At 36.1% G+C, this 25891-nt stretch overlaps 1 protein-coding gene across 1 annotated transcript in view; it reads right to left on the bottom strand.

Annotated features, from left to right (window-relative positions):
- NEGR1 (neuronal growth regulator 1) overlaps positions 1-17474 on the bottom strand; it is a 998883-nt gene extending 981409 nt beyond the window's left edge. Inside the window, exon 1 of the mRNA XM_066268887.1 lies at positions 17087-17474. Within this exon, the coding sequence (XP_066124984.1) occupies positions 17087-17262 (176 nt within the window). The 5' untranslated portion in view covers positions 17263-17474. The remainder of the gene's footprint in view (positions 1-17086) is intronic.
- Positions 17475-25891: the final 8417 nt, after the last annotated feature.

Raw genomic sequence — 25891 nt, 5'->3', positions numbered from 1 at the left:
TCTCACCTATTAAATTATATGTCCTATATTAGCAAACATCATGTAATAACTCACTAATACTTACTAACCATTTTTTAAGCACCAGGCACAGTTTTAAGTAATTCCCAAGTTCAATGTAAGTGAACCCTCACAATAACTCTCTATAAACAAGCACTATTTTTCTCACCACTTTATAGATCAGGAAATATGCACAGAGGGTAAGCAATCTTTCCAAAGTCAGACATACATGCTAGCAAGGTTGTAATTCAAAACTAAAGATTGTGATTCTAGAGATCACACTATACACTATAATCCTGTTACCCTGTCAAGTAGTCCTCAAACTTGCCCCAGTGAAATCAACTGTAGATGAAATATACATCACTTAAAAAGTTGCTCAAACTGGAAAATAATATTTTTGATGGATTCCAATTGGAATTCAATGCAAATTCATACTTCATTCATTACTTCATTATACAGTAAGGAAGCCAAGATCCTTAAAAGCTGACATCCTTATGTAGATAGAGGGTAATAGCATTCCTCTCTGATTAGTAAAAGAATGAAAAAAGTAGTCTGGAAGCAAAATATAATTAAAACATTATTCTTGTGGATTTAAAAATGATCAATTTTATATATACAATACAAGCCTAAAAATATAATGTTTGACTATTTCAATGTAATTTTCTGAATGATTCAGAAAGATTGTAATTTATGCATATAACTCATAGTATTACTTATATAGTCATAATATTATGGCTTCTGTGTCATACAGTGAGATGTGTTTTAGAAGGATCACAAATAAGTGTCTCATAAAAATATTTGAATATTTTTATCCAAGGAGGAAAGCTCATGTTTTACATTATTGTCAAAAGTAACAAGCTAAAAACTATATGATTTCACACATGGGTGGGATATAAAAATGAGACTCACGGACATAGATAAAAGTGAAGTGGTTACCAGTGGGAAGGGGCTGTGGGGGAGGAGATGAGGAGAGGGTAGTAAAGAGGGACAAATATACAGTGACAGAAAATGATTTGACTTTGGGTGATGAGCACACAACATCAACAGTTCAAATGTAGAAATATTTACCTGAAACCTATGTACTCTTACTGATCAATGTCACCCATCACATTTAATTTTTTAAATAAAATTTTTTTAAAAAGTAAACAATGATTATCCACAATTAATATGAACCTAAATAGATGGTTATGGATATATACAACTTTGTAATACCATTTTACATATTTATATTTGTTGTCCTTTAAGTCTATAACCAACATAAAAACCAGTATTATGATCATGGCACTTAGTACGATGTATTAAAAATATTCTCAATTTGCTCACGTTTAAAAATAAAATTTATTAGGCAAACTTTCTAATGTACGCATTGTTTCCCAAACTGTTATGCAGAACAGTGATGTGAAGAGATATTTCTCAGGAAAAAAAAGTCCAAGATAAAACAGTTCTGGTGGAACTGCATATTTGGTCAAATAAATATTTAACATTGTCATGTTATATACTGAGAAGCCCTGTTAAAACAAACAAACTCTTATTTCTAAAACTTAGTTCTTTCTGTCAATAAAACCTTACTGAGCACCAACTGTGGATCAGATATCACTCTGGCCCTGAAGATAAAGCTGGGTGGAAAATGTGCAAGTCCCCATTTTTACATAACTGTAGTGACAGAACAGCAATAATACGACTATCTGAGATAACACATCAGAGGGGAGAACAGGCGTGTAGTGTCCAAAGCCAGTCATGATTTTCTGGGACGCCCACCCCAGAGGAGCAGCAGGACAGGCTCCTGAGCAGGGGCCATTCGAGCAGAGACCTGAATTACAAGAACAATGGTAGAAAACTATTTCAATTCCCTACCAGAATGAGTGCACTGTTGTGTGTGAAAATGAGTGTCCATAAAAGGCAAGCTGATGAAGTAGATTGGGAGATGAGGCTACAGACCTTCAGTCCTGGAGCACTGAAAGCTCTCCTGAAGAGTAAGCAAGCTAAAATAATACTTACTTTTTTGTGGTCTGGAAAACAACCAGATGGAACATTCTGGGAGAAGAATGTTGTGTTCATTACCATCTTCCATATTAGGGAGCTTGTTTTTTTTTCTCTAGTTGTTTTATTTTCCTAACTTGATAGATCTACCACCTGCCAGATTATAAACTCCTTGAGAACAGGGAATTTTTCATTTTTGTCCTATGGACCCCAATAACCTAGAGTAATACCCTTATATATTAACTACTCAAGAAACATCAGTTATCTCAATGAATGAATTTCACCTGCAAGTATATTGAGAAAACTGTAAGATATTAGAAGAAACACACATTGGGAAGAAGATTTTGAGGCCAACAGAAGAAACTGTGAGGAAGAAAAAAATGCCCTTCATGAACATTCAGAATATGTCAAAAGCTAACAAATTTAGGAGGAAATCCATGTACAAAAGTATGAAAGAGAGGACAGTATGAAGGCAAATCATTTACAATGAATTAAAAACGAGTCCAAGAAGTGGAAACAAGTGAATGAGATAGTCATCACATGTTCCAATTATCTCTACTTTTAAAGTATCAAAAAGCTGCCTTGAGTTAAAAGTAGGTGAGCCTCACAAGTTACTAAAGAACAAACAAAATATAGAAAAAGTGCAGTAGAACATGTAAACACTCCTTTAACTAGATAGTCCTGGCCATAAGTTATAGCTCTATTAAAGGAAGGATGAAGAAGGTAGAGAGAAAGAACAATGACATGAGAGCCAACTGTGTGCTGAATACTGCTTAGAACACATTCACGTATGTTATTACTAGGATGCACAATAAGTACTGTATAGTAGTAGCCATATCAATATTTCCATTTTACCAACAATAAAACTGAGTCTCAGGGAATAAGAAGTTAGAATTAGACTAGAAAGGGTTAAAAATGTTCTTCAGTGGTATAAACAAAAATAAGACTTATAATGGGAAAGCTTTAGATAGCCAAGGAGGAAGACATCAGAAAACTTACTCTCCTCTTGGGGACACCTGTAAAATCCATAGAAGATGAATATGAAAACACATTAAAGGAGATTGTTAAATGGTATTAAAACTAGTTTTCATTCAATTAGGCTATAAACTATGTAGTATAACTCTTCTACCAGCTAGCAGAAAAAGGCAACCCATCTAATTCCAATGTTTAATTTTATACACTGACTATAATTCAACAATTAAAACTTTATAACATATTACTGATATGTTTGATGAAACTGGAATAAAAGCATCTTTTTAGATCGCTGGATTTTATTGATTTTCCCATCTAGCTTGGAAAATAATGTTGCTTGTACTTTAGGCTGCCTGACCCTTTTCAAAGGAGAATTCTAAATCAGTTTAATTCACTGTTTAAAAGTTAGACCAGAACTATCATTCAAATGATTAAATAGGGTACTTAGAAAACTACAGTAAGCAACTGTGGCTTTTCTTTTCTGTTAAGGACTACAGTATACAAAGCCCTAGGAAATACTGTGCCTTAAAAAAAAATAAGCATGGGCTTTGGAGACATACTGGCCAAGGACCAAATCCTGGTTATGTTGTTTACAACCTGTATTAAAATTCAGAAAATTATTCATTTTCTATGAATTTGTTTCTCCACATAAAGTAGAAAAATTGAAAGTTGTGAGAATTCAATAAAGTAACCAATGTATAATGAATACTTAACTACAAATAATGTTCAAAAGTTGTTTATTTTTCCCTTCTGTCATCAGTAACTTACAACCATTAGAGTTGAAATCATTACGGATGATTTTTTTTTCAGAATATAGATAGTTTTAAATATTCACTATTTTCTATTATAGTAAAGGTTTATTAGTATTTATAAATGCTAAGTATTTAACCTCATTTAAAATAATTTAACATGTGTCCTGAAATATATAATGCACCTTCTTGATTTTTTTATTATTCTCAATTTAGCATTAGTTAAAATGTAGATGGTGTTGAATAAATGTTAATAACAGAATAATAAATTTATTATTTGTTTTGATCATCTCTTAATGAGAAACACAGAATAGTAGAAAAGTCACGATGCTTGAGGGAAAAAAAAAAATCTCAATTTGAATTCTGGGTCAGCCATTACCTGATCTACCTGGGGCAGATTACTTCCCTTTCCAACCTTGCATTTACTTGACTATAAAACTGGGAAAACAATACCGTACTGCCTACTGTTCTGATGGTATGAAATATGTAGTAGGTACTCTGTGGGATTTAACTCTGAATCATGATGTTGATGGTTCTATCATGATGGTGAACTTAAATCTACCATGTGTTTAGCAAATGTACAAAATTAGAGCAATCATTCATATTTCTTAAGCTTCTACAGTTTATTGTCTAAAGATAAAATGAAATATGGACAGAAAATTCTTGACCATACAGACAGCTTCTGAATAGTACTGCATTCTGCATCACATATAGATGTCATAAGAATCCATAGAGAAATATTCAATCCTGAATAATTATTAGCTACCCCAACTATAGTACACAATTGGCTATTTTTTTTTTTACAAGTATAGTCCTCATTGTGGTTTTAATTTGCATTTCTCTGATGATTAGTGACATTGAGCATATCTTTTCCTATGTCTGCTGGCCATCTGTATGTCCTCTTTGAAGAAGTGTCTATTCAGGGCCTTTGCCCATTTTTAAAATTGGATTGTTTGAGGGGGGTTGGTGTTGAGTTCTGTAAAATCTTTATAAATTCTGAATATGAACTTTTTGTCAGATGCATCATTGGCAAATACTATATGTTCTCCATTCAATGGGTCATCTTATCATTTTGTTGATGGTTTATTTTGCTATACAAAAATCATTTTAATTTGATGTAGTCCCATTTGTTTTTCTTTTGTTACCCTTGCCCGAGGTGATATATTATTTTTAAAAATATTGCTATGAGAAATATCTGAGATTTTATTGCCTACATTTTCTCCAAGAATTTTCATGGTTTCTGGTCTAATATTTAAGTATTTAATACAATTTGAGTTTATTCTTGTATATGGTGTAAAAATGTGGTCTAGTTTTATTTTATTTTTTTGCATGTAATTGTCCAGTTTCCCCAACACCATTTGTTGAATAAACTGTCTTTATCCCATCATAAGTTTTTGTCTCCTTTGCCTAATATTAATTGACTATAAAGGCATGGGTTTATTTCTGGGCTCACTATTCTGTTCTATTAATATATATGTCTGGTTTTTTTTTACCAGCACCATGCTGTTTTGGTCACCTTACAAAAGTCAGACGACTATCAGCAAGAAGTCGACAAAAAACAAGGATGTGGAGAAAAAGAAACACTTGTGCACTGTTGTTGGGAATGCAGATTGATGCAGCCAATGTGGAAAGTGGCATGGAGTTACCTCAAAAAATTAAAAATTGAACTTCCTTATGTCCCAGTGATTTCACTTTTAAGAATATATCTGAAGAAGCCTAAATCACTAATTCAAAAGAATCCACTTCAGTGTTATTTACAATAGCCAAGATTTACAAGCAGCCCAAGGGCTTATCAGTAGATGAGTGGATAAAAAAGCTGTGGTACATTAAGAAAATAGAATACTACTTGGCTATAAAAAAAAAAAAGAAAATCTTACCTTTTACAACAGCATGATGGACCTGAAGAGTATTATACTAAGTGAAATAAGTTAGTCAGAGAAAGATAAATACCATATTATTTCACTTATATGTGGAATCTAATGAATAGAATAAACTAATAAATAAAATACAAACAGACTCACAGATACAGAGAACAGACTAACAGCTAATTAGAGGGGTGGATGGGGGTTGCAGGGATGGACAAAAAAGGTAAAGGATTAAGGAAAAAAACCTTATAGACACAGAAAATAGTTGACAATAGCATGTGATTACCAGAGGGAAAGGGCCAGTAGGCAGAGGTAGATGAGGGTATAGAGAGGATAAACAGTGATGAAAGGAGAGTTGACTTGGGGTGGTAAGTATTCAGTACCATATACAGATGATGTATTATAAAATTGTGCACCTGAACCCTATATAGTTTTATTAACCAGTGTCACTCAAATGAACTCAATAAAAATTTGTTAAAAATTCTAGCCCTTTTATTGATATCTTAATGTTGTCACATCTTCCATTCTAAATTCTTTCACAAATGTTCCTCTTTCACCCTCCTTCACTGCCATCACATGGTACTTTCTAATCCCTGTATCTTTTCCTGTCTCTTCTGATTTCCTCTGTCCTTAATATTTTTTGTAACCACCCAGTCACAGTCATTTCTGGTAAGTACATCAAATCACCATCAGCCTGTTGAGCATAAAATATATGGTTCCAGTGCTAGTATTGAATGCATTGGGTCTGCACCTTAATAACTAAAACCTCTTTTGGTGTGTTTTGGCTTTCAGACTTGGAGTCATTTTACTTGCTTATTGGGTTTAACAACAATACAATTTTTCCATTAAATAAAATCTTTAAAATATAAAATGTCAAGAGTTTAGCTACATTATTTCATGCTATTGCTGCCTTAGCATCCATTTTATGTCGCAAAAAGGCCTGCGGGGCCATGAACTGACATCAGTACCTCCTTCGGTCCAAATCATAGATAACAGCCTAAAGAATCACCAGTAAATTTAAGTTCCTGATATCACTTCCTCAGCAGTCCTTGTTAGTAACCTCTTCTGCCTTGCCTAGTATATCTTCCCATTTTTCCCCCTTTGGATAATTTACCCCCCCACCCACCCACCCACCTACTCACACACACACACACAGAAACACACAGACATTCTGTATGGTTTGAGTTGATGAATTAAGCTTTGGCTAGTAAACCTTCAAGAACTCCACCCACAGACCTTAACAAAGGCATATATATCCCAGGTCCTGCCACTTTCTATGCCTACATCTTGCCTTGAGCTCCTGGTGTGTGGAGAGGCATACTGTGTAACTCCTCCAGGACCTGAGTAATAAACTTCTCTTTCACACTTTCTCTTGTGGTCTTTTTTTGAGCCAAGGTTCACCAGTTGACACCACAGGGTACTACTATCAAATATTATTTTAACCAAATCACAAACACACATACACACACACACACACACACACACACACACACATATATATATAGTTAACAAATATATATATATATATAGTCAACAAATATTGTATAACAGTTTCACATATAATTGGTATAGTGAGTTAAATGAGAAAATATGTTCATGTCAGTAATTAAAGAGTGCCATCAAATTTCAGATTGATATCAGGAAAAGAAGCACAAAATTATTTGCTAATATAAATTAAGTGCTTACTAGGTAGCAGGTGTTAGCATTTTCCAAGAATTATCTCATGTAGCATTTGTGTCATTTTGTAAGGAGGTGCTAAGTGGGGTAAGGCATTATTTGTTCAAGTAATATAAGCAATAAATAAGAAACAGAAACTCAAGCTCTCATCACTCCTATTTTGGATACCTCAAAACCTAACTTTTTAAAAAAATTGATTGATTGATTTTAGCTAAGAGGGTGGATCGCTTCCTCTATGTGCTTTGACAGGGGATCGAACCGACAACCCCTGCACATGGGACCGATACTCCAACCATCTGAGCCATCCAATCAGGGCGCATGATGGGTCTTTCAATGTAACTACACAATTTCAATAAAAGATAAACTCTGTGCAAAAGCAAAAGTAAATCTTTATATCTATTTTATATTAATGATGTATGAGCAAAAAAATGATCAATGACATATTCCCAAGAAGACAAACGGGCAACTATTCAAAGATTTATATATAATTTCCTTTTATGACGTATTACAGAACATTGGTCCCTGACCCTGCTGCAGGTGATGGTACAGAGCTACTACCTTTTAAAATAAACATAAATGAAGTAGTAACCTGAAAGGTAGACATATACATGAGTAAAACAATACAACTTTAAAACTTCAATTAATACAATGTACATCACTTCATCATAGGAAGGATGTAAGTTTAACATTATTCCAATTATTGAATTAATTACATATTTAAGCTGATATCCATTCTTTATTATTATAATTCTTCCATATAGTACAATTTATGGGCTTAATCTTGTCATCCCATTAATCTAAAATTTTAGGTGATTTTATTAGAAATCACTCATATAGCATAACATACTTTCACCTCTTCCTTCCTCCATCTTTCCCTTCCTCTCTCTTATCTTTTATTCTTACACTAAACAGGTTTGGGTTTGGAGCACTAATAATGTGTCAAGCAATATGTTAAGCAGTAGAAATGCCATTTTCTATTCAGGTGATCAATTATCAAGACGTTTATTTGAAAATAGGGTTACTCACAAATCAAGTATATCTAAGTCTGTTCTTCTATAAGAAATATATCTATAATATTAGAAAAACATTATGATCCCTTTGATTTATTCACTTAATATACCAATACAATAGTATATAATGTTACTGGAGAGAATATACAAGCAATACTCTCTTGCCTTCTGATTACAGCTCTTATGTTCACAATATCTCCTAAATCCTTTTAATATCTCTAAATTTAATTTAGTTCCATGAGAGGTAAGGATTTTCTGAAAACAACAGAACACACTTTTTCCCCATGGCCCTTTAAATCAGCCAAAACCTTTCAATACTTTATGGCAGGAGCTATAGCTTTAAAGAAACCCTATTTTGTAGCATGAGCATGGACACTGGACTTGTGTCCTAATGACTTAGTGAAATATAGTACAGAATAATTTAGTTCTGGACTGAAAAGGGTTATAAACATCTCCCTTATATTGAACAAATTACCAGCTATCTGGAAAGTATAATATATTGGCTTCTGTTCAAAAGAGTAACACTTAATGTTGGCAACACTGCCAGATTCCTGCTTTCTTATATTCTCCTTTTCCTAGAGAAAGTGATTAAAAGACCAGTTCCCATGCCAGCTGAATGTTTAAGAGCATCAAAGATTCTCTCTCAGGATTCAGAACTTAATATGACTTAGAAACCAACCACTATGCAAATAGGTAACCTCCCCAACATTATAATAAATCAATACCATATGACCACATTAAAATTCTATCAGCTTTTATCAATACCCTGTGGTTTATAAAGTACTGTTGACCTAACTCTGGAAGACTTTTGAAAAGATACAAAAGTTCTGTTCTGGTTTAGGGTGTGTAGCTACTTTTCACAATTGAGAGTTATTCATCCATAGCAAATAGCCAATTCTCTCTACCTCTTTACTTTTTTATTGATTTTATTTAAATGAAACCTTAAGAGAAAGGAAGAGGAGGCTCCAGGAGTTGAGGCAGAAACAGAAAATAAAATTGCTATTTTGAACTGTTTCTGTTATCTGCTGATTATAATTGCAAATAGTAGTATCCTTCTGATATAATTTAAAATATTAGGTCTTAAAATTACAACTACATTCAAAATATTACAATAAGTATAATCACTTCATTTCAAGCTTTTTCTTCTGAAACCCATGGTAAGAAATACGTCTAAAATCTTGACATAACACAAGCACACAATCAAGTTTAATCAAACAATGCTTTACTTACCTTTATTATGTATAGTGCCTTCTACTCTACTTTAATGCATTTTATTTAAATAAAAAATACCTTTAGTATCCAGTACTTTTTCTTCAAGAAACACTATAGATTGTATCCTGCAATTTAAAGACACTGAACGATTTCCATGTGCCTTAACTCATTAGGAATTTTTCAAGATTTACTTTAGGCAGAAACTATTCATATATAGAGTTAATAAAAAGTAGTATTTAATAACTATAAGCATACAGTTATAAGACAATATGAAACTTACAACTGTTAAAACCAGAAACAATTAATGAACTACAGAACAAATACATTATTCTTTCATTTAAACTTCCATGGATTAATTAAAAAATAGTGGATGTTAGCCTGACATATGCAAAGTTACCTGCTATGGCCCTAGGGATAGAAGAACAACAGTTGTAGAGCTTACAAATCCAGATGTTCTGTCAATCAAAATTAATATAGCAAAGAACAGAAAGTACATTTTAACAAAAGATCAAAAACTAGTACTATTACTAAGTTCTTCGATATTTTGTAAATTAACCACAATTTTAGATATGGTGAACTAATTAAAATCTAATCTGATAATGATTATAACTGTATAGAAAAATCTTAGATTTGACTCCAATAATATGGAAAGTTCATGTTTCCACTGATGAATTTGAAATACACAAAACACCAGATAAAAGAGAATATGACCCAATTTAAAATTTCTTTTACAAAGGACAGAATGCAGGTAATATTAGGCTCCTAGAGGAAAACAGAACAGTAAATTTTATTTTCTCATACATATACAGTGTCAATCATAATCTGTAATGGAGCAACAAAACTTTGAGAAAGACAGAATGGCAGAGATCAATAAGCAACTGCCCGCCCAATTCAGAAATCCTCTCTTGAGCATCTTTGAAGGAGGGTTGTTTCATTAATAATGATTTTAAATTAACATTCTTTTTCCATGAAAGTGTGGAGAAATGGAACAAAAGTATAACTTTATAATGACTGCTTTTTTATATTGGAGCCAAACATCTAAACAAATATCTTTCAGAAAGTATTTTGAAGAATATAGGGGGAAGGTTACCACATCATCTAACAGTCAGTTTAGAAAGAGAGAAATAATAATAATAATAAACTATAGTACCCACTATTGAAGATTCCCTTAGCTATTCTATGTAAGTCATGTGATGTCCATATCTTAATTTATGCTAATTTGAACAGGATATGGTAGAAAAGTGATATGATTCATAACCAAAAGATTCAAATGGCTTGAGCGACTAATTTCTACAGTGGTCAAATACTTTAATACTTGAAACATAAACATTTCTATGGTCACATATTTCATATGAAACTAAAAACTCCTCAGGTATTAAGCTATATAAAAGATCTTTAATTTCTATTGATTTAAATAGGCAGCACTGTACAAATTATCTCATCACTTTGATCACATATTTATAGAGTGTAGCCCTAGTTCTCTTTTGTTCAGTCAAAACACACAAAAAAAGATACAGTATTATTGTCTTGACAATATATATATATATATCTATCAACATTTTCCCTTCTGTAGAAACATGTTTTTATTGAAATTAGGTATTAAATTGTAAATTTAAGTAAATTTTTATGAATAGTTTTAATTCTCATCATAATCTGGGTGTGGGGAGAAAAAATTGCCTTTCTTGTTTGTAATATACCCCAATGTTGCAGTCCACTGCTAGCAAGCAACATTATGGTGCCATATGCAAAGTAGTAATTTAATCAAATATAATTAAAATCACTGAAACTATTACTTTTCACTTTGTATTAATCAGGGTTCTACGAGCAAAACTTAAAACATTCTGGATTTTTAAAACAGAGGGAATTTAATGGAGGGAACTGATTACAAAGGGATAGAAAAGCTGAGAAGCTGAACCCAGCAGTTACAGCAGCAGGAAACCATTACTGCTCCTAACATGAAACAACAAATGCATAAGGAATAAACAGAAGCCCAAGACCCAGATCTGGAGTGGAAGATGAAACAGAGATTCCAGTAGGCAATGGAGACATTGCTGGACATTGCCCAAAGCAATAAAGCAGGAGAAAATCAAACACCCTGGTCTCCCACTCATATGGCCTCCATTCTCCCAAAACTACCTATTATTGGCCAACCACAGCCAGAAGACATGGCTGACTGGGAATTGCAGCTGGGGGATTAGCTCTACCATCTATCTATAATAACACAGATCAACAGAAGACTAAAGGTTGAATCTGGTCAATCAGGCCCAGAACTGTCACATACAGGATTTGAATATTTCTGTAAAGACTTCAGAAGTCAGGTATTACAAAATTAACTTAGTTTATGAAGCTATTTAATGGCAATGCTAATTTATTTTAAATAAGTACTTCATTAACATGGTTGTTTAAAGATTTGTATAACCACCATGGGCTTAACAATTCTTCTGAAATACAAACATTGAGCAAAAATAAATTTACTTATAAACTAAAAAAATACCGCCCTGGCCAGTTGGTTCAGTGGTAGAGCATCGGCCTGGTGTGCAGGAGTCCCAAGTTTGATTCCTGGCCAGGGCATACAGGAGAAGCGCGCATCTGCTTCTCCACCCCTTCCCCTCTCCTTCCTCTCTGTCTCTCTCTTCCTCTCCCGCAGCCAAGGCTCCATTGGAGCAAAGTTGGCCCGGGCGCTGAGGATGGCTCTATGGCCTCTGTCTCAGGTGCTAGAATGGCTCTGGTTGCAACAGAGCAACACCCCAGATGGGCAGAGCATCACCCCCTGGTGGGCATGCCAGGTGGATCCCGGTTGGATGTATGCGGGCGTCTGACTGCCTCCCCTTTTTCAACTTCAGAAAAAAATACAAAAAAACCCAAAAAACCCAAAAATACTACTGTCCTTTAATATAATAAATGATTGTATATTAATATACCAAGTTATAAGTGATGCTAATGAAACAGTTCAGAAAATTCACAACAGGTAGTATTGTAGCATTTTATTCCATATGCTGAAATGCATTTTTAAAAATTGAGTATGCATGATAATCTATTACTCCTTCTTCTTTTAAAATAGGAAATAAAAATTTAGAATGTTAAATGTTTTTGTTCAAAAACACTATTTAATAAACACATAAGCTTTTAAATAATGCCTTAATGTTCAAAATTAAAAATAAAGGTATCTATATACTTTAACAATGTACCTGGTATATGTGATGCATCAATATGTAGGAATGACTCAATAGATATATGAGACTCTTCAATGATATTCCAAAAGTATAGCATAATTGATTTCTATTGCTATTGGTAATTCTCTATCTCATACATAAATCATTTACTGTCTTGTATCCAAACTAAACTAGTTAATGTAGTCTAATCAAAAGGCAAATGTATTGAACAAATAGGCTGAGAAGTAATAAATACTGGTCATATTTATTTATAAATCCACTTGAAAAAGTTTTTTGTCTTCAAAGGAAATATCTTCTGTGGAAATGTGATCTATGTTTTAAGCTTTAAGCAAAGATTTTCCTCCTTATTACAAAGCATATTAGGATCTCATATAAGTTCCATTCAAATCTACTTCATTAAAATGACACTTGTGTTCAACTTTGCTAAGGTAAAAAATACATATTTGAGAAAAGAATCTCTCTTCTTTCCTTTGATTAAAGCATGACAACAGAGAATAGGGTAGTTTGAATTCACGTCAGGAAGGTGGCCTAAAATATATAAAAATCATATAGAAGAGTTGAAGTAAAAACAGATGGAAGGAATAAGCTTAAAAATAGCATGAGTTTTTAAAAATGTTCAGAAACTGGGAAGATGTTAATGAGGATGTTCCTTGTATTGTTTCCAAAGAATATTAAGCATTTTGGACATGTTAGCGTAACTGTGTTTGTTGACAAGGTAAGAATAAAACTATTGATTGACATTAAAGTAACTGAAAAACCATATTTAAAAATCATCCAAAAGTCATGTATTGATAGAGCTGAGTTACATTCTTCTTGATTTTCCATGTCCACAAGTGTGATCAATGTGGTTCCAGCATCTCCTGTTCTCTGCTGTGTCACCCCATGAAACATTAACTAATATCTTCTATGTACTGCAAAATGCAATTTGAAGACTAGATAAAAAGTTCATTCTTCCATATACAGTTTAACAAGTTTTGTTAAGTATAAAATATTAATCGTGTTAAATGTAGTTGAATCAGTACTTCCTAATAAATTAATGAGTGTTAGCTTGTAGCAAATTACAATGAACTCTATACATCCATGCATTTATTTGAAACCAAAGTTTAAGTGAGGTAGATACCAAATGGTAATTTATTGAGTAGATGCAGCATTAAATACTTTATTAAGAAGGTCCAAATACTTTAAGTGAATCCTTTAGAGATTTATCAATGAATAATATTATGAAAAGAATAGGACATCTGACATTTAATATAACCTCAAAAGACAAACATAAAATGGTAAGACTGTTGAAATTATTAAATGAAATTTCATGGTAAGTCCTCTAAGCTAAACAGAGAAGATGGTTTATAAATGATAGACATAGTTAGTAGATCACACAGTGAATTTCCCTTTTGTATTGTAACACCAGTTAAGGGAAGTTTTGTTTTTCTTGAATCTTTTCTTTAAAACAGAAATTGTGGCATTTATAAGATAAAAAATGTATCAATTGACCTTTAAACTGCTGTTTCATTAATGTAACCACAAGCAACAGAGTCACTGACTGACATGCTTGCACTTTTGGGCCTTTAGCACTTACAGTTATTTGATAACGGTTATGCCACTATTTGCTTTTTATGAGAGACACTTTGAGGAATGTGTTAGATAAAAAATAGAGTATAATATGTAACACTTAATAAATGATATAATGTAATTGAGTAAAATATTCTCTTAAAGCACAGATTTCTGCACTTTAATGGGGAGGTATGTGTTTGAGGGTAAATTTTGTTTAATTGATTTTATTTTCTAATGAGTTAGAGAATAACATCAAATACAATTCTAAATACCCAAAGCCAAAACATAAAATATAACTCTGTGACGTGATGAAAAATATGTCACTTGGCTTACACTCAATCAGTCTTTAAGTTCTTTCTATACTGGTCTATACAGAGTCAACACTAGTTGCAGGAAAGGAGTTAAGAAAAATAACCGAGACTTTCTTGTACATATATATGTTAAAATAGTTTAAAAAAAAACCCATGGACAATGTAAAAAGGTAAAAATGTGATACTCCCTTGAGAATTCTAGAATTACTATAAGCAAATTACTTTGGGTAAAAAGTAATGCAGATCAGATTTCGGTTGCAGACAAAAAAAATGATTCTTTTTTTATTAAAAAATAAACACTGTAATTGATTAGAAATGTCACTTAAAAGAACAGCGAGTCTATTTTGTTTAATTTTTTTAATAAGTTATTACAAATTTCCTAAAATATTACAAAACTCAGAATATAGGGGGAAAATGGATAAGGTCTTGTGCATATAAGTAAACAAGAACTGCACCAAACCAACAACACTGGAAAGATACTGTCCTCATTAGTCAGAGAAGCTTTAGTATTAGAAGCAATAAGTGAACTAACCATAGGTCTCCTAGAAGCAAAATGTGGGTTCAGCTATTTTAATTAGCCATAGTATTTATAAGATTGTCCATTAGAAACAAAATGCCGAGGTATATTATCAAAAGACAAGCAAATCCTTTAGGTTGAAAATATTAATGCTCATTACAAATAAGCAATGTGCTGTTATAAACATATAGATTGCAGGTCCCATGATATGTGTTTGCAGCCTCTGAGAATAGTGTTTCATCTTTCCCACTATTGTTCAAACTTTAAAAACAAGCAATATAAAGAAGATAAATACAGGCTTAACTTATATCCTCTATGTGACAAAGAGTTCACCACTTTTACCAACAATAAAAAGGTATTTTACTAAGTTATAAAAATTTATTTATACATGTATAATTTGTGTACACCAAGTGGCATTTTATGTATACAGCAAAGACAAGATATATTATTAAAACATATTAGTGCATATTAAATAGTATAGTAGTATCCACACAAATTTGAACTCATTAGCATGTTTCAAAAGGTATAAGTCATATACCACACCCAGATCCCAGATCATTAAATTTAAAATATGTTAAATGATCCAAACTGAAACATATTCCACTCTTTCACCTTAGACATGCCATGTATTTTGATTTTGTGCAATCCACACTTATAAGCCAACTACCACCCAGTGGAGAGAAAGAAGATCTTTCAGGGAGATTTGAGTTGTACGTCAGGTGGGGGTGTCAAGGGGAGAAGGGAGGGTGATGGGAAATGATGGAATAAGGGCGTTTAGCCTTGTTTAGATCTAAGCACTACTGCTGATCAATTTATGTTTTCACAGGAGAGAAAATGTTTCCAGAATCTCATTCTGTAGTGTTGCTTGGGGATAACAACAGGCTATGGATGGATATTCATCATTAACAAAACATTTCAATGCTCAAGCTTAGGGGACAGAAAGGAAGAAGGGAGATTGAGGAAATGAAGTAAAACTGAAGAATGAAGAAGGAAGGGAGGAAGAAAGAAAGGAAATAGAGAAAACAGAGGAGAGAGAGATGGTGCACACATGTGTGAGTGACATTGTGTGGAACAGTGAAGAAGTGTGTGCCTTTTAAACAGTAAAAGACAATTTGAATGTGAAAGTGGTTGTTAGAGCATGGAAGAGCCAATGTGTGTGAGGATATAAAACAAGAGAGTATGTGAAGGAGAGTGTTTAAGAAAAGGGATTTGTGAGGGTGAGAAAATGGTACAAGAGGGCGTTAGAGGAAACATCCATGTGTATACAACAGGGATAGGCATAGAGATGGGAAATGGGACTCAAAAAATGGGGGGATGACAAGATCACAAAATAGGAACATTAATGAGGAACAAAAATGGGGAATGAGGTAAGGTGAAGGGTGAAGGAAAGGGGGTTAAATAAGAGAATCAAAAACTAGAGGGGTGATGATTTAAAAAAGAGAAAATTGAGGATAAAAGAGAAAAAGAAGGAAAGAATGGAGAGAAAATGGAAAGGAAAGAAAAGAGGCAATGGGTAGAAAAAAGTGTGAGAAGGGAGTGTGAAAATGGAAAAAGAAAGAGAAGGGAGAAAAGGGAAAAAGCGGTACGAGAGAAAAAAGAAAGCTGAAGAGGGAGAAATTGAGCATAAGTGTCCAACTGAGAGGGAAAATAAATGGGAACAGGAAGAGAGCAGTTCGAAAAAGTCTCTTAGACTAGAGTAAAACAGAAACAAACCTGATAAACTTGTCAGACTCTCCAAGAGTATATATACCCCATGACAGTAAAACATAGACCTTGTGAATTGAGTTTCAAAGTGCCACCTGCCCCTCCTAAACCGCACACTTCACTCATCCCGAGGCTACTTGGCGTTCGGACAAGTGCTTTAGCATCACGAGTCCAGCTTGCTACCTGCCCCAGCGTAAAGGGACTATGGCTGGGGCAAAATCAGCACCTGGGTGTCTTGAGATGTGGTCTTCTGATAGTGATCACCACCAGCATTATTACTCGGTTCAAAAAGAAAGCAAAAAAAGAGGTGGAAAGAGAGACAGAAGGATAGACCAAGACAAGTACGAAAAGCACGCCGTTCTTCCTACCTAAGCACCGCCGTGTCCCCTTTTCTGACCATCATGCTGTCCACGGACGCCCAGGGGAAGTCCACACTCTGTCCAGCCGGGAGGCAGGAGGGTAGCAGGCAGCAAAGGCTGAGGAGCACCGCCGCCAGCCACTGGTTCGAGCAACAAGCACCCTGCACCAACAGCATCATGTCCATCCCTGCTAGAGCTGATCACTCTCCAGAAGCTTTCAGCTCGCACTCCCCCACCCCCTGGTGCTGGCGAGTCTTCCCGGGAACCAGGCGGCGCGCCACAGGAATTTTTTTTCTTTTTCCTTTTTTTTCCTCTTTTGGTGGGTGGGTGGGTTTCTTTTCTTTCTTTCCCCCCTCCTCTTGTTGGGTGTTGTTTCTCTCTCTTTATTATTATTGTTTTTTGCCTCCCCTCCTCCTCCTCTTCACTTTCCCTCCCTCCCTCCCCTCCCGCCCCCTGGCACCACACAACACCTCCTCCCGGTTGCTTTTGGCGGTGTCCGGAGTGTGTCTAATTCTCGGGCGGCTCGCACACCATCTAGCGAGGAGGCGAGCGCGCCGGTGAGTGAGGGAGGAGGCGCGGCAACAGCGGAGGCTGGGCGAGCGACAGCGGCGTCGGCTGCAATCGCAGCAGCAGCAGCCCAAGCAGCGCGGGGCGCAGTGGCGGCCCACGGCCCCCGGGCTCGCGCGCGTTGCCAAGCGGCCGTTTCCTTAGCAACCCCGCCCGGGGATTGGGGATGCAGCAGGGAGGGGTAAAAAAACGAAGGGGGAAAAAAAAGAAAGAAAACGAAAAAATATTTCAGAAGGAGCTATATCACAATCAAGTAAACTGCGAGGTAAAGAGAGATGCATCGTAGACACAACGCTTTACTTCCTGCCATATCCACTGGAGTGATGCTTTGCTAGAAAAGTCTTGGTGTCGGGCAGAGGTGAATAGAGCAGAGGGGCGCTTTGCTTTTCCCTCTTCCATGCGTTTTACCTCTTGAGGCACCGTAACTTTAAAGTCCTCCAAGTTGTGATTGGCGCCATTATGACGCTGGGTACCGTGAAATTTTGTTGTTTATTTTTTAAATGTTTCCATTCTTGTCTGGGCTCCGGTGCTACAGTTAACCAGCAGCCAACTAGTTCACTCTTTACCCTTTTTTCGGAAATAGGTAGGGACAGTGGCAGGGGCTGCTTTTTGAGGGAACATGAAGACAGCGCATACAAGGCCTTGCAGTAGAGCTGCTGCCTTGTCTATAGGGTCAGTCAGTATGGTTTGGCTCCTCCCCCACCCCGTGCGTGTTGACACTAAACGGGGGGGGGGGGGAGGCTGTGTGTGTGAGGTATGGTCAAAGTGCGGTGTGTATGGTTGTATCAGACGGTATAGTATGCGCGCACACGTGTATGCGCGCGAATCGCGCGTGCCATGCCTGTACGCGCGCTGCACGCAGGCGCGCTAGGAGGGAGGTAGTGCCTGGATGCAGAGTCAAGAAGAGACTGCAATAAAGTGTTTTAATTGTGTAGAGCCAGGCCGTCCTGTTATGTAAGAGGCAGTTTAACCCGTTTGAGCCTGTCAGGCGGAATGATCCGCGCATCTGTATCTACGCAGGGAAGGGTTACTGGGTTTAACGAGTCACAGGGTTTATTTTTTAACAGCTTCCAAACGAGGTTTGACAGGCTTCCTCTTTGGCGGCGCAGAACTGCGACCCTGTCTCCCAAGTCGCAGCCCCTTGAAGCCGCTCGCCTTGCAGCTGCGAGCCGCAGTCCTGGCCAAAGGCGGAGTGGGGTGCTGGGCATGGGGCCGCCCCTTTCATTATCTACTTCTTCCCTTTTTGAACTCACTTCTAGATTTAAGAACCTTTAGCTATTCCGGGCTATTTGCAGATCAATGCGAGAACCGAGGCTGGAGTCAATAGCAGTTACGCCAATCAATGTTGAGTGAGGAGTTTGGCAAGCAAAGCGGGGCAGTGAAGGAGAAAAACAAGTAAAGTAATTAAAAATATATATGCTCACTATACGCATTCATTTTTCCCTTCCTTCACCCCTATCCTCCTTAAGCAGTCTTTAAATATTTTCTTCGCCTGACCCCAGTCATTCCCTTGGCGGAAATAAAACAAAACCTCGTACATCCCTAATTCGTTTTCCGTAATGCTAGTAGGGTCCTTTTGCAGAGCGCGCGGAAGCAATAAGCTCTGCAGGGGTCAGCATCCGGCTGCCTCCCAGGCTGAGCTCTACTAGAGGCAGGCAGGGAGTCGTTGTGCTTGGCGATAGCGGTGCTCAGAGTGATTTTTATCGCAGTGCCTGAGGATATGTGGAGAAAGACAAGGGTTCCCATCACCTGTGACCACCACACCGACTGATCAAATACCCCCTAATCAGCATCACGTCGCTGCTGAACTGACACTCGATGGCTGGGCAATTAACTGAGACGTTTGTAGCAGGAGTTACTGATGTTATTAGTATTCAAGCCTAACTCTCAAACCAGGCTCGGAAATTGAGAGTGCAATAGAATTCAACCGTGTTTTGAATTATCAATAAAATGTTGGTCATTTGCGGATGAATGAAAACATTTTCTTTAAGGTCTGGTATGCTACGAAAATAATTGTCAAATGACAGACTCCTGCTAATGTTGATGCCAAATACCTAGATAACACTGTCATCTTGTTAACTGCGTGTTTCTTTCTCTCATGCTATTACTGATGGATAAAGCTTAAAATTATCTAGGACAAACGGGGGATTAGAAAAATCGATACGTCATGTACATGGGCAAAACTATGCAGCATTATTTAGAATTTTCTCTAGAAATGACTCCATCCATTTGAAGAGAAACAGAAGGCACAGCTTCCGGCATTGTGACTCAGTTTAGTGCTATTTTATGCAGGAATAGGGTGCCAGCGTTTTCTAGTACAAGCTATGAAAAGCATCCTTTTGTAACTGCTGTTTCCCAGAAATCTGACATCTTCTGTGAAAAGGGGAGAGACGGGGTGGAAGGGGGGTATTTCTGTGACCAGGGATGGTGCTATGCAGCAGTTTTAATATGTACAACAACCCTTCAGGCTTGTGAAAGGAAACTGGAACCACTTCTATTTAAAGGCAAAGAGTTTATTTTCTTTAGTTCTAGTTTTTATCTCAACATCCATTCATAAATCACAAAGCATTTAACTCTCACAAAACGCATCCAAAGGGAAGTAGTAACCAAACCTGTTTCATAGATGTGTAGACTGTTGGAGAGATTGCATATACCTGGGGCAGTCCCTGTAACTATCTTACTTTTGCTTTTCTTCTGACTAGGGAGAAAATTATTTTAAAAAATTTTTTGACCTTTTTTTTCTCCTCAGCATTTCTAAGTGTATATATTTGAGAGGATTTTACAGGATTTCCAGTATTTGCTTTGAGGTCCTAGATTTCTTCACAGCAGAGATTTAAATCTTGCAATATTGACTCCTTCTGAGGGAAAACTAAAATAAAAACAAACAACAAAATGAGGGAAAGGAAATCCCCCCAGAACAGATAGTACATATATCCTTAGAATTTGTTTTTAAGTAACACAAATAGGTAACAGCATTGTTTGAACTTTTTAGTAGCTGTAATAGCATAACCTCTTGGTCATAATTTTTAAGGAACTGACATTGGCATAAATCACTACTTTCTTTTGAGTCTTGTACCCTTATTTTATTTTCAAAGCTCAACTTCTAATATTTGAAGAAATGTATGGAGTTAGTTTGGCAAGCAGTTGAGCCTGTTGTAATAACAAATGTGGTAATGACATTATGTATACTGATTTACACCCTTGTCTTTCATGCCTGTGTACTCATGGTTGTTGGAAAGATAATTTTTATAAGAAAACTTCTTAAATGTTCTCAGTTTAATAAGTTTGATATTTATTTGACTATATAAATGAGATTTTTATTAGAAAAAAATTAGAAGTTTACATTTGTTTTCTGATACTGAATGAGTAAACCCAGATATATTTTTCATGTTATTACTGTCTAGGATTGAGAAATTTTAGGCAAAACAGGTACCAGGGTCTAATGGCAAGAGCTAATGAGATAACTTTGTCATTCCTGAAAGAGACAATCAGGGATCTCTTATAAACAAGATACATGAATAATAGCTCCCTAACTAGAACCTTAACTGAGTCTCCATTTGAATTAAGCTAGTTTAAGTGTAGAGCATCTTACCAAATTAAACTGACCTATAGTGATGATTTGCAGGTCAATGTGAGAATTAAGAATTTATTGAGGGTGGGTGGGAAAATCTTCCTTTAGTGAAGGGTTTCTCAACCCAAGCATCTTTCACATTTTGGGACAGGTAATTATTTATTGTCAGTACTGCCTTGAGCATTGGCAAATGTTTAGCTGCATCCCAGGTCTCTACTCACTAGATGGCAATAGCACCAGTAAATGCCAATAGTTGTGATAAGGAAATTCCACCAGATGTTGGCTAAATATCTGTGGATTAGAGGAGAGAGAGCAAAAATTGCATCAGGTTGAGGACCACTACATAATAGATTACACTTCTAAAAATATACCATCTTTTGCTTTTCAAATAAAATAATAAAGCAGATTTGTACTCAAAACAAAAGTATTTTTTGAACTCTGTAGCTATAAATGTAGCTCTTCTTCATCATTAATTAAATCTCTACATTTACCTGCCATGTGGTTGGGTGACCTAGGTTAGTAAGGATGTAATGAATTTAATGGCTGATAATAAATGTCTTTCTATGGTTTCTCTGTGGGAGGTTTTTTATTTAAACCAGAGTTGAAGTGATAGTCCTCATTTTAAAAAGAAATTGTCATTTTATGATTGTTGGAATAAAAATAGATGGTAAGATTTTTTTTTCTGGACAAGAACTAACTTAATTGTTTGTATTATTTATGTAATGACCACTACAAGGTACATAGTGAGGAAATGGCTATTAAATAAAGGAGAGTGAAAATAAAATAATTTCCCTGTTAAAACACTCTATGTAAAAAAGTCATTTAGCACTAAAAAAAAAAAAAAAAAGCCACCTTATCTATTGAATGTAGATGATAAGCAAAGAAGTAAGAAGTTTTTTGGGGGGAAGGGGTGCAGGGATACCAATACTATTTTCAAAGCTCTTTAAGCTATTGCCATAGAATGTCCTTGAAGATTTCACCTAAATATTTAAACCAGAACAAGAAGTCTTATAATAATAAATGTGAGTGGTTGTTTCCAAGCTTTGAATTAAGCTGCCTCAACTATCCATATGCAGGTTTTTGTGTTGACATAAGTTTTCAGTGCCTTATGTTAAATATGAAGGAATGTGATGTTGGATTGTATGGTAAGAGTACATTGTTTTGTAAGTAACTGCTGAGCAGTCTTCTAAAGTGGCTATACATTTCCATTCCCATCAGCAATGTATGAGGGTTATAGTTTCTCCACGCCTTCCTCAGCATTTGGTATGGTCAGTGTTCTGGATTTTGCACATTCTGATGTGTAGTTTTCTGTTGTTTTCCTTTATATTTCCCTGGTGACATAAGATGGGGGGCATCTTTTCATATGCTTTTTGCCATCTATAAATCTTTTTTGATGAGGTGTCTCTTAAGGTCTGTCAACCAAAGGCTGTTGGCACCAAATCAATACCAACAGGAAGCCCTAATTTGGGGTGCAGTGAAGAAGAAAACTATTCAGTGCAAACACCTTAGTTACAGCATGGCTGCAGAGCAGCACTGCTGTGGAACAGCTCAATAGTGTTACAGCTCAATTATGAGACAGCACAGTTATGGAATAGCATGGCTAAGGAACAGCATGGCTATGAGGCAGCCCTGGGGCAAAGCAGCCCTGGGGCTAGGCGGACCTCAGGAGGGGTCTTCCTTGTGCGAGTTGCCTCTCCAGTTGGACAGCTAGCTGTGCTTTGCACCAATCTGGTCTAGTTCTCTCTGCCCTGCTCGTGTTTGATCTGTCAGCATGCTCAACTCTTCACTGTTTTACTCTCCTCTGGTCCTGCAAGATATATGCATTGTTCCTGTTTCAGCTCCAGCCTGGGAGTCACAGTGTTCAGGCTTTGGAAGAACGAAAGAGTGTGCTCTCTGAGCCATAGGGAACTGACAAATCAAGAAAAGTACCCACTCTTGGTCCTGTTTGGTCTGTCTTCATGTAAATGAGACCCCCAAATCCTCACAGTTTAATTGGCCCAAAAAGCATGCTTCTGATTTATCAGAACTGAGCAACTCTGGTTGGTTGGTGAAAATTCTGAGAGGGACATAGCTGCACAGCCCTAATTGGACAGGGAAAGTTTCAATCCTATTTGAAACAGAATTCCAGAAACTCCTTTAAAAGGGCTGGTTTAGACTGCAAGAGCAAAGTGCAGGCAGGCAATTCAGTGCCAGCAGCAGGCAGCTTAGTTCAGGCTTCTCCCTGAAGTGTGGCTTGCTTGAGAGCTCAACAAACATATCTGGAACATTATTAATCATTATTTCTTCAAATACCTTTTCTATCCCACCCTCTTTATCTTTTTTTCTGTGACTCCAATGGCATAAATGTTGGGTATTTTGTTACAGTCCTACAGATTGCTGAAGATCTGTATTTCTGTTTTTTGTTTTCTAGTCTATGTTCTCTGTTGTTCTCTAAAATACGTAAGTTCTGTTTTATCTTTAAGTTAATGATTCCTTACTCTGTACTCTCCATTCTATTGTTGATCCCATTCTTTGAGTCTTTATTTTTGATATTCTATTTTTCTGTTCTAAAACTTTATTTTAGTTTGGCCCTGGCCCAGTAACTCAGTTTTGTTAGAGTGTCTCCCTCCAATGCACCAATGTTGCGGATTTGAGCCCTGGTTAGGGTACATACAAGAATCAACCGATGACCACCTGAGTAAGTGAAACAACAAATTGATGTTTCTTTCTCTGTATCTCTATCTTTCTCCCTTTCTCTCGCTCCAAAAATCAATTAAAAATATATTAGTTCTTTATGTCTTCTATATTTTGTTGAGACTCCTTTTCTTTGCTGAAACTGTTTTGTTGTTGAGACCTTCCTTTTTTTCCATTTTTCCAACATGTTCTTCATCGTTCATTGAAATATTTCTATGATACCTGCTTTAAAATCCTTCTCAGATAATTCTAACATCTGTGTCATCTTGGTGTTATATATGTTGATGTCATTTTCTAATTCAAATTGAAATTTTACTGCAACTGTTTTTACTAGTTTATGGTATGATGAATGATTTTTTTTATTGAAAATTGATTATTTGGGAACTATATTGCAGTTCACTTTTCAGTCTCACTGTATCGCAGACTTTAAAATTGTATATGTCTAATTTTATATCTCAGATTTTTCATTATATCGTGGGATTTTGCAGTATATAGGTGTTTATATATTTATTATTTTAATTTTTTGCAGTAAAATAAGCAAAGTAAGTGTGGGAAAGATTTATAAGAGTATGAGGAGGGTTTATAAAGCCCTAAAATATATATAAATATATAATAAAATAAATATAAGGTTGCTACTTCCTGTATTTTCGCCCTATTGCGGGGGGATTCTGGAACCTAAGCCCTGCGATAGACGAGGGACCACTGTACTATAAAACATTTAAGTAAACTGTTTTACCAGTATTTATTTCTCTAACAACTTTCTACTGGGGAAAGGGATAACATTTCTATGTTGTCAGATCAGATTGAAAGTCTATGTTCCCACCCACTGAGAATGGTTGTTATTGATAGGCTGGAATAGAAATTCAGGTTCCCACTAAGCCTCCACTGATACTACCCTGCCTGGGTAGTTATTGATCCCTACATGGTCTCCATTGACACCATAGCAGGAGGTGTGGTGTCCTTACTTATGAGTAGTAGTGAATCTTCTGACTCTCTACTAGACCTTCTCTAACATAGAGGGATGTGTCATCACTGCCTGGTGGGGATGAAAATCCTGGCAACTCAACTCAGCCTTTATAGCTCCACACTGCCCCTCACCCCAACCCCTGACCCTGGCAGGGAAGACAGTTTGGGAAACTGTGTGCAGACTGTTGGGAGCAGAAGTTCAATTTCCTAATGGGCCTTAGCTTGTGAAGGTGAGGTAGGGCTGCAATTGCTTTTAGTAGTGTTTGGCTAGACTGCATTTTTGTCTAAAGCTTTCTTCTTGCTAGGATGCTCCTTTTCTGGTCCTTGGGCTAGAAAGAACAGGATTTTGTTTGGGATTATTATTATTATTTTGTCTATTCCTGTTGGCATTTCTGAGTCACCAGATTTTCTAGCACTAGATTCTCTAGTCACCAGATTCTCAGTCTTTCATATAATACATGAAGCAAAAAGAAAGCCCAGGGAGCCACTGCCATGTCTGTCCTCCGGTCCTCAGTTCCTAGCCTGCCTGTCTTCAGTTTTTCCACTTTTCAGAGTTGTCTTGTGTTTGTTTTACATATAATGTCAGTGTTTTTAGTACATCTGGTTGGAAGAATGGGGAGAAGTATACTTATTGTATCTTGCCCAATATATAATGTCATGCATTTTTTTCACTATAAATTTAATTTTTCCAGTCAGCTCAACCAAGATTTTCATTACTTCTATAGCAGAATGTTACTTGATCTGGGCTTATTACTACTATAGAATATAATGTAAGTAATGTCTACTAAGGAAACATAAAAATTTAAGGAAGAAGACTTTCACTTGTATGAACCTTTCTTAATTACCAAACTACACTGATGCAGTAAATAGTTCAAGACACCCAGGCTTAGTTTATATGCTAGCACTAAAATGGTTGTTTCTAGCCTAACTAAGCAGTAGTGCAGTAGATAGAGCATCAACCTGGGTCACTTGAGGACACAGGTTCAAAACCCCGAGGTCACTGGCTTTAGCATGGGTGGACTTAGTAGGTTTGAACA

The sequence above is a fragment of the Saccopteryx bilineata genome, chromosome 3 (assembly GCF_036850765.1).
Source record: "Saccopteryx bilineata isolate mSacBil1 chromosome 3, mSacBil1_pri_phased_curated, whole genome shotgun sequence".
NCBI classification, from domain to species: domain Eukaryota; kingdom Metazoa; phylum Chordata; class Mammalia; order Chiroptera; family Emballonuridae; genus Saccopteryx; species Saccopteryx bilineata.
The sequence above is the reverse complement of the archived record's forward strand: the minus strand, read 5'-3'. Positions and strand labels throughout refer to the sequence as shown.